The 12,490-nt window shown below is 34.3% G+C and overlaps 1 protein-coding gene across 1 annotated transcript in view; it reads right to left on the bottom strand.

The window, feature by feature from the left end:
- Window positions 1-1,597: 1,597 nt before the first annotated feature.
- EIF4E (eukaryotic translation initiation factor 4E) overlaps window positions 1,598-12,490 on the bottom strand; it is a 110,407-nt gene continuing 99,514 nt past the window's right edge. The window contains exons 7-8 of the mRNA XM_079920388.1: window positions 11,570-11,709; window positions 1,598-9,362 (exon numbers count right to left, since the gene is read on the bottom strand). Coding sequence (XP_079776514.1) covers window positions 9,248-9,362; window positions 11,570-11,709 — 255 coding nt within the window. The 3' untranslated portion in view covers window positions 1,598-9,247. The remainder of the gene's footprint in view (window positions 9,363-11,569; window positions 11,710-12,490) is intronic.

Below are 12,490 nucleotides of genomic sequence, written 5' to 3'. Positions count from 1 at the left end.
ATGAGCAATACACAGATGTACACACCTAAGAGCTGGTATCCCAAATGACATTCAACTATCCTGCCATGTAAACTTTTTAAAAATCTACTTTTAATACTGAAATTTTGACTCTAACTGTATTACCTAACATCTAACACCAAGCAGTTTTTGCACAATTTTAATATACTCTGAATTTTCCAGAAATACCTTAAGTTAAAAAAATGTATAGTTTTGTCCAGAACTTAGTACTAAGCATTGTTCACTTCAGAGTAACTTAACAACTTGCATTTAGAGTTGTCACATTCACACTGACACTAGGTATGTGTTCAATTACTAGACTACTTTCATTATATAGTTACATTTGGGCTAAAATAGCTGTACTCAGAACTACCTCCCTCTAATTTCCCCTCTGATTATTCTCTTATTATCTATTATTGTCTAGATAGGGAATTTATATTTTAACAAGCGGTAAGCAATTTCACTTCAGGATAATAAGAGCATGCAGTGATACATTTGCTTATACATATGGGGTGCTTTGTCTGACATGTGGGGTGCTGTGTCTGAGAGTGATCCTTAAGAATCACTGGTTTAAGGATTTATGCAGCCGTTACCATCCCCCTAGATCAGAGGCCCTTAATTTGGGAATACAAGGACACTCAGCCTAAGGAATCCACGGAGTGGCTTCAGAACAACAGAAATCCTAAATAATACATACAATTTGATACATATGTATAGCAACCTTGGGGGGTTAACAATATAACTTTGTTCCATCCCAAACTGTTAGCTTAAGTACCATTACATTACACCCTGAGACTATATATGCTGGGCTGGATTATAAACTTGGATCTCAAAATGTGGTCAAGCCCCACACCCAATTACATTTATGGAACTGCAATTTCATCACTTCATCAGCCTACACTAGACTATTAATCCTGACAAAGGATTAACCTCCAAAGTTTACAAGCAGCTCATGCAGCTCAATATCAAAAAAACAAACAACCCAATCCAAAAATGGGCAGAAGACCTAAACAGACATTTCTCCAAAGAAGATATACAGATAGCCAACAAACACATGAAAGAATGCTCAACATCACTAATCATTAGAGAAATGCAAATCAAAACTACAATGAGGTATCACCTCACACCAGTCAGAATGGCCATCATCAAAAAATCTACAAACAGTAAATGCTGGAGAGGGTGTGGAGAAAAGAGAACCCTCTTGCACTGTTGGTGGGAATGTAAATTGATACAGACACTGTGGAGAACAGTATGGAGGTTCCTTGAAAAACTAAAAATAGAACTACATATGAACCAGCAATCTCACTACTGGGCATATACCCTGAGAAAACCATAATTCAAAGAGTCATGTACCACAATGTCCACTGCAGCTCTATTTACAATAGCCAGGACGTGAAAACAACTGAAGTGTCCATCGACAGATGAATGGGTAAAGATGTGGCACATATATACAATGGAATATTACTCAGCCATAAAGAAATGAATACTGTATGCTAACACATATATATGGAATCTAAAAAAAAAAAAAGGTTACGAAGAACCTAGGGGCAGGGCAGGAATAAAGATACATTCGTAGAGAATGGACTTGAGGACACGGGGAGGGGGAAGGGTAAGCTGGGAAGAAGCGAGAGAGTGGAATTGACATATATACACTACCAAATGTAAAACAGATAGCTAGTGGGAAGCGGCTGCATAGCACAGGGAGATCAGCTCGGTGCTTTGTGACCACCTAAAGGGGTGGGATAGGGAGGGTGGGAGAGAGACGCAGGAGGGAGGAGATATGGGGATATATGTATATGTATAGCTGATTCACTTTGTTATACAGCAGAAACTAACACCATTTTAAAGCAATTATACTCCAATAAAGATGTTAAAAAAAAAAAAAGCCCAATCCCATAAAAGCTAGAATTACTATAGAATGTCAGCCACTGCATTACATACACTACAGGTTTTTTTTAATGAAGACCCATGGAAGAAGGCTAAAATTCATTACACATTTGCTCTGCACCTGGTACTGCACTATACTTTATACAAACGATGTCGTTTAAGTCTCACCATTGCCCTCTGATATAGGTATCACTCATTGTTTCACAGATGAGAAAACTGGCTTAGAGAGCTCAACTAACTTGACTAGGTTCATACATTGAATAGATGGTAGAACTAGAATTTGAACTGAGGCTCTCTGACACCAAAGCATGTGTGTGCTTTTCTGGAGCAGGTTGCTATTTATTCTTTAATTTTACTGTGGAGTATGTACTGAATCCCATCTTCCTTTGACATAGCCAGCTGTATACTTAAAACAAAAATTGTGTCCCACAAATGGCAGTCGCCCAAGCATGACATTAGCATCTTTGAATAACTTGCTTCTCCATTTTATTTGGTTACTAGAATGGGCTTTATGGAATGGATTTTGCATGCTAACTTCACTTCTGGCTTAATCTTTTCTCACATCCCCCCCCCCCTTTTTTTTTACTTTCTATAATAAAGCAAGAAACAGAGGCATACCACATGCTGCTTTAGGTAATAGAAAAAATATATTAAGACTGTCCTGTAGAGTACAAGCTTTGCTTGATGATCTATAAACCACCATGCAATCATTTTTGTAGTTAAAAACACCAACTATCACTTTGAGAATAAGTACATAAGCTCCAGTATTTCCCAGTTAGAAAACATGATTACCTTGGCTGTTTTCTAAATAGTAAAAGAAATCTTAACATGCAAACAATGAGCATTTGAGGACATGGGCAAAAAAGCAGGGAGGTAAGCTGGGATGTCTTTTAGCCTAAGAACCCAGATAGTACCAGGGACAATCAGGAGAAACTGCAGTGGACTCAAGGACATTGTCTAAGTAGAGGGGAGAGAAGAAAATGATGATGTAAACCACACTCTGTTGACTGGATTAATGGTAAAGCCATCAGGTAGGAATGGGGTTAGGGGCTTGCTGGAAGTGAAAAGGAAAAGAAAATAGGATAAGACATTTGGCTTTGCTGACACTGTCACTAAAAACATTTGGTTTTGCTGACACTGTCACTACAAAACATTTAGAGTAAGGATCAGCAAACTTCGTACTACAAAGGCCCAGAGTAATAAGTATCTTACGCTTTACAGGGCTGTCTCAGTCACAACTAGTCAACTCTGCCATTATAGGACACACACACACAAAAATTAGACATGTGAACAAACATGTAAGTCCATGTTTTAATAAAACTTTATTTACAAAACAGAATGCAGGCCAAATATGACCTATGAGCTATAGTTTGCTGACCCCTGACAGAGAAGTCCAATAGGCAGGGAGAAGCATGATCTGAAGCACAAGAAGGTCATGGACAAGGACAGAGATTTGAAAGCCACTGACAGTATGGATAACCTAAGAATAGTAGAGATGGAAGATATGAACATTTAAAGATAGAATCCTTATAAAATAGCAACACTTAAAAAAAACATGAAGAGGAGGTAAATAATTGATGGTAAATAATTAATAATTAATGAAAGGAGAAACGTTGCATGAAATAGGAACTTATGATTCCCTTAAATATCATTCTGGCTCAATACAAATCCCGTATGCTTGGAGAAGCACAGAACACTGCAATAATTAACTATGGTTATTATCTAGAAGGCAGTGCTAGAACACAGAAAAAGCCCCAAATGTATATGGAATACACCTAATTAACACTTTGACATAACAAGACAACACCAAGCAGGGTCAAGTTGGGACAAAATCTTACGCCTCACATACCTTATAAATTATCTTACACCAGAAACAAAGTGTCAAGCATCATGCACAAACCACTTACCCAAAATTGAGTTAAAGGCTGAAGACAAAACTAAACAAAAAAAGGCCCAAACAAAAAACCCTTAAAAACAAATGTCAAAAGAAACTTGTTACGACAATATAAAGATGTGTTTGGGAAATGCTCTCAGTTCAAAAATTGTGAAGTTAAATTCATTACAAGGCTTGAAAACAAAACTAGGTCCTATATCAGTGTTACCTGATTCAAGCTTTTTTTAATATTTACAGGTCTAAAATAGAATTGCTAGCTTAATGCTTGTTTTCTGGAAGAAGTACTATCTAGCAAATAAACTATTTTATTTGTATTTTAAAACAATGTTGGCTCACTAGAAGAAAATAAAACAATTAAAAGTCAATCAGAAAAATACCATGAGGACCAAAACTGCAAAACTTGCAAAGCAGCATTCTGTAGAACACAATTACAAAACTGATGATGATCCTTGCATGTGGATTAGAACGGTCTGGGTGTGGAATGGGTAGAGAATAGGGCCATACAGTACTGCTAAAGAAAAGCAAACTTACACGTATCAAAAAACTACACTATACAGAGATAAGACTATAACTTACATTGGGAGACTGTAAAGGCAAAAATTACAAGGAAAGAAGGAAGACAGGCAGTCCTCCAATAAGGCATACATTCATATAATGGATCACTAGGCAATTAAAAATGTCTTATATGCGTTATGATGTGTAAAACTGTCCAAGATTATTAAATGAGAAAACAATGCTATTGATATTCTCAATAAAATTATTTGTGTCCAAAGAAAAAAGTTACACACATGTGCCCACACATACATCTGGTGTATGCACAGAAAATTCAGACATATACAAGAAATTTGAGTGGTACCTTGAAAAAGAAGAGTAGGATTGAAGGAGGCAGGAAATTGTCACCTTCTACCCTTCTACAGTCAAAACAAAATAGGCATGTGTTATGTTTGTGTTTTATGTCAAACATTAAAGAAAAAAAATCAGTATTTTAGAAGGTGAATAAAGGGAGAACTGCTATGTATAAAACCACACCAATACAGACACAATCATTTAAAATGCTTCAACAAATTCAAAAGTATGTTAAGTACAATCTCATAACCAAAAAAGAGCCACACCCACAAAATTTTACGTGGACAATCACACAGGTTTCAGTAATATAAAGTAGAAATTAAGTCTTGCAAAAGCTGTAATTTACATGTGAGGGTTTGGTCGAGTCCTCCTATATAGTGTGATCTGTTTAGACTCAATGTTACAGCTGGAAGGGTGTTCAGAGCAAACAACTTCATTTTATATTTACCTCTAGACTACTAATACCCAGTAACAGAAACCCTAGGAGTTTCTATTTCAATAACATAAACTATTTGCAGAACCCTGTGGAAAGATTTATTTATTCTGAATAGATGTCTGCTTTTAAAATTTTAGAGCAGGGACCAGTCTTTTGTTTTCTGCTGTATTTTCCAGCACCTAGAGCACAGTAAACGGAGGTAACTCAATATGTATTTTTTGGAGGAAACGTAGGTATATAAGTTCTGTGCAAAACTATGAGGAATTTGTAAGTTCTGAAGTAAAAGAAAAAGGGGCAAGATTAAAATGTGGAAACTGTTTCCTCTGAATTGGGAAAGACATAGCACATGTGATCTCATGCCCACAATTTCATTTTTCTTTTGTTTCTAGCAGTGGAAGAAATAATCACAAGACTATTGAAGTCTAAAACTATCCAAGGTATTAGGAATTTCTACTTTGAAATTCACAATAAGCAAGATACCAGAAAGTATTATTGAAAGACACTACAGACTAGGGCTGAAACTTTGACACGAAGTCCATTACTTGTGAGATGAGGAGTGAAGAGATAGTAAGCTGGATGTTTTTAGAGACTGATGGGCAAATGAGCTGGTCTTGGCTACTGAGGAAAACCTAAGAGTAGTGTCTCTCAAATTATATGTGATGAAGGACCACTTTTAAATCCCAAACTGCACTCTTGTCACAAATATATTTTTAAAAATCCGTTAGTAGAGAAATGATCACATACTTTAATGTCACAGCAATATCAAATTTCCATAGAAGTTTCTAGACATTCTTTAATTTCTATACTGGTCCAGAGAGACACCAGATAGCACTGACCTAGGGTTTTGTTTTTTAATGTCAATCTGACCTGAAATTTTGCATTTGCCCAGAAGGTCTAACTCTGAGTGAGAAAATTCAGCTCTTTTTTTCCTCTACTCACTAATGAAGACAATCCATAACAATTAAGAGATAAAAAGTAGCACAGAGACTTGTCATTAACTTGTTTTAATTTTAAAATGTAAAACATCACATTATCACACTGCCTTAGTAAATTAAAATTATACTTTTGAATGCAAACTTCAGCATTTAAGAATCTCAGCTCAACTTGAAAACTCTGCTTTATTTTGCCATTTAGCTTAGAAGATACAGGATATAGACACTTAAAACTGTATACGAAAATATTCACTTAATCTATGCACCTCTAAACTCCTGTACCTTTGTCTCCATGTTCTCAAAAAACCCCAAATGATTAGTTTAGCTGACTGCGAACAGAGTGGCCTCGGGGGACGCTCCATCTATTATACGTTTCATTACCAAAGGAAGTAAAATTTAAAATGTCCTGACCTATAAACTTACTACAATCTGGTGCAATTTACTATAGCCCATCAGGTAGGCCCTATATCACTGAGACTGTATAATGTGCTTTACAGGATCTCCAAAACCAAATTTCCAGGATTCAAATCCATACTAAGCGACTTAAATCCTCACTGCTTGTTTCTTCATCTGTAAAAGGGGGATAACAGCACCTACATCAAAGGATTATTGTGCAGGTTAAAGTGCGTGTGAAGTGCTTAGAACACTGCCTGGCACATAAGTACTAAGTAAGGATTTCGACTTTTTGATTCTTACACAGTATGCCTCAAATCCTTCTGCAGAACTGGAATTATTAACAAAATTGGTTAAATGAAATATGGCACATCCCTACAATGAACTACTATTTACCCATTAAAGATTATTTTAATAATCTACTATGAAAATATATTTATTTATAATATCCTGTTAGAGAGGGAAAAGTAACTTAGAAAATCATGTACAATCTAATCTTATATTTAGAAAAGATGCTAATAAAGTTAGGAAATTTGCAAGTCATTGTGGTACTTAAGTGGCATTTGCCAAAAGTGACTCAGAATCATTCCTCCCCACCCATACTGGGAAAAAGACTTAAAACCGAATGTGATTCTCAGATGGTAATAATGAGGACAATCAAATGCTATAAATTAGGATTTTTAAAAATTTAGAACTCTGTACATTTAATGCATTATTCCTCCTCTACCCGCCAAAGCTGGTACTTCTTAAAATGGACTGCATCCTAGAATTAAGGAAATTAAGCATTAATTTCTAATAGATATATTCCTCCAATGCCACCCATTGCCCACACACTACCACCTCCACGGTCACTTTTAAGCAAGCTCTTGAAGTGCTCACAACTACGTGTATCAACAAAGACAATAAATCACCTTAAACAATCACCCAACCTTAAACAACAGATATTACTAGGTACAGTATATTCAGATTATAAACACAAAAGACTCAGTTATTTCCAGACTACTGAACAAGGGGTGTTTGTGGTATTGCGAGTACTCAGATGGTAGCTTGTGGTACACTTTAAACTGTTTTAAATTCCTCAATAAAATCAATACTATTAATTTCATGTTTATTTTATATAGGATTTTTGTCAAACTTAGCAGCTTTAAAATGATTCATTCATAATCACCATCTAAAGATGAAATTTCCTCTCAATTAATGGTTCTCATTCTACCTACAGTTCAACTTACCCTTTTGTCTACAATATAACCATATTTCATTTTACGGGATCTGAAATATACAGTAATTATAAACAAACTGTTTTCAAATTTGCTTTCAAATGATGCCTATAAAGAGTAGATCAAGTTTTCAAGTTTACATAAATCTATACTACACCAATTCATCATTATAAATACAAGCATTCATAACCTGTTTATTCTAATTCTATTTAGACAGCAACACTAACAAAATTCTTAATGCATACGCCCACCACCTGTAACTCTTTCCCTATGGTGTCATTTGGACACTTGAAAAATAACGTCTCAATTCAGCAACCAAGTTTTACAGCTGCTATTCCTACCAATCAAATGGTGATGCACCAAGGTCGCAATTCTCATGAGTTTTAACATATTAAGAGTACATTGTTTACCTAAGACTGAAGGACTGTGCCTCTTACTTTATTAAAAAAAAAAAAAAGATAGCCACGTCAATTTAATTCCATATATGATGCTACCTATTCAATTTATTAAAAATTAAAATAAACGTAATAATCAAACTGATGCTCCAAACTTACGCTATTCACGTGGAAGACACTACAAGGGAAGACACCATAGAGACTGCCTTGCAATAAGAAGTACAAATTCCTTCTATAGAGATGGAGAAATAAAAGGAAGGACAAATCTAGTTGTCTAAAAGACAATTCACTGTACACATTTTATTTACAGTTTTGTACACTGTCTTAATATGAATGGGACCGCTTTTCTACTTGAGCCATTTTTTAACCAAAGCAAAATAACCTAAGTATAACAAAGTGTTAAAATACAGCATAAAGATACAAAAACAGACATACTAATTCTAATTAGGAATGTAATTATGATGTTACATTTTTTATAATCCACAATTATGTTTAGGAAATCACACAAACATAGATCACTGATTTGAATGAAATGCATAAATTTGTAGCAAAGCTTTGTAGTTACAAAAAAACAAAAAAATTACCAAAGAATGCACAAAATTAATGTTTATTCCACCTTTGTGTCATATTCCTGGATCCTTCACCAATGTTACATGAGGAAAAAAACAAAAGCAAAACAAATGAAAAACTGAAATCAGAATCACTAATGTTATCAAGTAGGGAAACAAATAAATTAAAATCTAGCAGCCATCAGCAAGAGTACAGCACAGACAATGCTGTAAAAAGAAACAAAGAAAATTGTTAGAAAACTGTATGCATCATACTCTTTCAAACCAGCAAAATATGCTCCTGCATACAATGGAACATAAACAGAATCGTTCTCTTGTAAGGTATAGAAATGCAAATTCTTTTCTTTAATATTGTAGATGGGTCAAATGTGTTTGTAATCGTTAATTCTTTTAAGCTATTACAGAGTGGGCCAGGAACACATTTATGGATTCTGGGGACGATGTGTACTGTAATTCTTTGATTGGGATAGTGGACACTCTAGCCAAAATTAAGAAAAAAAAAATATATGAACACAGAAGTACAAGACAAAGGCGAATGAGACTTCTCTTATATCTTAGCAACATTTAGATGGAAATCAAATTTAAATGCAGTCCACTCTGCTTTTGAAGAGGCTTTGGTTCAGCTCCCAAATCTCGATTGCTTGACGCAGTCTCCTATGAGAATACTCAGAAGGTGTCTTCTTAAACAACAAACCTATTTTTAGTGGTGGAGCCGCTCTTAGTAGCTGTGTCTGCATGGGACTGATAACCAATCACTATCTTTGGAGGAAGTCCTAACCTTTCCTTGTATACCCTCCTAGAAGATGAAAAAGAAGAAAAGTAGCCATTAATTTTTATTCAAACATACACCCCAAATCCAGTATTATTACTCTTTACATTAAAAAATAATACCTAGAGAGTGAAATAGGAAATTGCACACCTTTTTCCTTTTAGCAAAATTTACTCTTCATAATCACTTAACCAATATTTGAGAGTCTACTATGTATCAGGTACTGTGATAATTATCAGTAAATTAATAATAAGCAAAGCAAGGACACTCTCTAGGCTCATGGTGTTTATAGTTTAGAGTATTTGATTATTTGCAAACAAATAATCACAAATACATACGGTGGAGCTGTATCACATACATAATTAATGTATTCAAAATCAATTACATGCACATTTTAATTTTCTGATCTAAAATGCTTCAATTATATTTTACATATAAACCTTAGTAAATATTGTATGTTACTGCAGTTATTTACCTTACCTATTACCGACAAGAATTCACACACAAAAATCAAACACTGTGAAGGCGATTTATGATATTTTAAGGATAATTTAGAACATAACATGATTTCTGCCTTATATATTAACTCTACAACCTAATTTTCAAATAAGATGTGACTGAGTATCAATGAGGGTAAGCACAGGGGTTGTGATATTAGCAAGGAGGATCTAATCTCCTCTTTGAAATCAGAGAACTCTCTCCTTTTAAAAACTCATGAGGTCAAAGTATAATGCTAAGAGAATGAAGCACATCTGAAGGCCAAGGAACAAAAATAAGGCTGTGTGGCTACAGCTCACAAGAAAGGTAAATATGAGAGATAAGGCTGACAAGGTAAAATTGGGGACAGATCATCATATGATCTTATGAGAACATCATAGGTCAAGTTAGGAATCTGGTATCTGAGAAAAAATAGCAAAATTTTAAAAACAGGCACCAAAATGAAACAAAAATAAAGAGATATATATGGCAAACAACAAAAAAAGAGATTTTCATGGAGCTAAATACTCTAGCAGTATGATACCAGGAAATTTTACTCATGGTAAACAAAAAAATACGGTAAACAAAAAATACATGGTAAACAAACAAAAAAAGATAAACAAAAAAAAGAGATTTTCATGGAGCTAAAAACTCTAGCAGTATGATACCAGGAAATTTTATTCATACTCTACCCTTCAGAAGACTTTACTACCTTCCTTCGAATAGAGTATTTAAAAATAATTTTATAACTAAAATTATAACTATTATCAGATTTACATTAGGATATAATGTATTACCTTCAATTATACTTAATCACTAAAAATGCCAGAATGAGCACTGAGCCATGCAACTTAAAAGGGTGAAAAAAAATTTTTCCTTGAAAAAGTGAGGCCAAAAGTTTTACAGAGATTTCAAAAATGTTTAATATTGATACAAATAAAAAACTTTCCGAGGTAAGAAGTTCATACTTAGTTTCTTTAACACATTTTCAAAGAAACAGGAGACCCCCACTGTCAGTAAGTTTTAAGGCTGACAGAAAGATCAGGAATATGGTGACGAATCAACAATCAACCTTCTCTTATAAGAAACCCCGTGGAGAATGAAACCTGGAAAATCCCCACATCTTTTAATCCAGAAAGGAATTATGTTCACAGGAGAATTCATAATGTTTGAAAAATCAACATGCAAAGAGGCAAACTAAACATATTGTGACTTATGACTGGTACTTAATTTTAACACAAAATTTAAAGTCCAATTTTACTAATTTAAACATAGTAAAGAGAAAATCCTAGTTAACATTGACTGACATTTGCGGGGGGCGGGGGGGAGCGGGGACGATAGGCAACTTTTGCAAATAGTAATATTTGCCAAAACAAAGTTTTAAAATTTATACATGTGGGTTTTAAATATGGACAAAACCAAGCTACTGTCACTTAAACTTCAATGGCAAATGCCAATATTCACCAAATTATTGAGTATTATACATTAGCATTATGGTTTTAAAGTAGGGCAAAAAAGACATATTCTCATATGCTAAATAATAAAATGCTACATGCTAAAATAGTGATTATATACCCCACTGCTAGGAAAAAGAAATTTTACAGAAGTGAAAAAAATACGAATAAGAGCAGTTCAAGATTATAAAAGTGCTCATGAAAAAAAGGAAAATAATGATCTACATAAATACTTTTAATTTAAAAAGTACTTCTGCTTTTAGTTATCTATTTTAAAAGAAGCACACAAAAAGCAAAACTTACCCTATATGTGTAACTGCTTCTCTGTTTTCACATTCAGTAGTCCATATTGCTATTTTATCACCTTTAGCTCTAACATTAACCACAGCTCCACATACATCATCACTGTAGTCATCAAAAGACTCTCCAATAAGGCACAGCAGCTTAAAAGAAAAAACCCAAATCTCAAGTTACATTCAATAGATGATAAACAGCTTATTAAGCTGCAAATGTCTCAAATATTTGTATATATACAAAACTGAAAAACAGTTTTTAAATCAAGAGTCGACTTTCTGAATGCGTAAATTATATTTATATATAGTTTTTTGTCCTGGTCTTTAAAAAATTTGTTGATTTGATTCTTTAATATCAAGAACATGATCAGTTTTGTTAACTTTTTTAGCAAATTGGGCAACTGATGTCAGGGCACATAAAAGGTGAATTATTTTATTAATATTCACTTTGCTCTGCTGCTGCTTATACTTGCCAGCAAACATTAATGGAATAACTGAAAAAGCTGCTTAATTGCCTCTTGTTCTTATTTTTCATGAACATTTTCTAACTTTTAAAAAAATTGTAGTAAATACATGACATAAAATTTACCGTATTAACCATTTTTAAGTGTACGGTTCAGTGGCATTAAGTATATTCACATTGTACCACCAACAATCTCCAGAACTTTTGTCATCCTGCAAAACTGAAATGACTTTTTAATGCAGAATTCTAAAATGGTAATTACTGATAATCTCTCCCAAAAGCAAAATTAAGTTTTTTTTTTTTAACTTATTTATTTATTTGGTTGCACCAGGTCTTAGTTGCAGCCAGTGGGCTCCTTAGTTGCAGTTCTTGGGCTCCCTCTTTGCAGCTTGCCAGCTCCTTAGTTGCGACATGCGAACTCTTAGTTGCGGCATGCATGTGGGAACTAGTTCCCTGACCAGGTATCGA

Source organism: Stenella coeruleoalba (genome assembly GCF_951394435.1).
Source record: "Stenella coeruleoalba genome assembly, chromosome: 4".
NCBI classification, from domain to species: Eukaryota; Metazoa; Chordata; class Mammalia; order Artiodactyla; family Delphinidae; genus Stenella; species Stenella coeruleoalba.
This window is presented reverse-complemented; position numbering and strand designations above follow the sequence as displayed.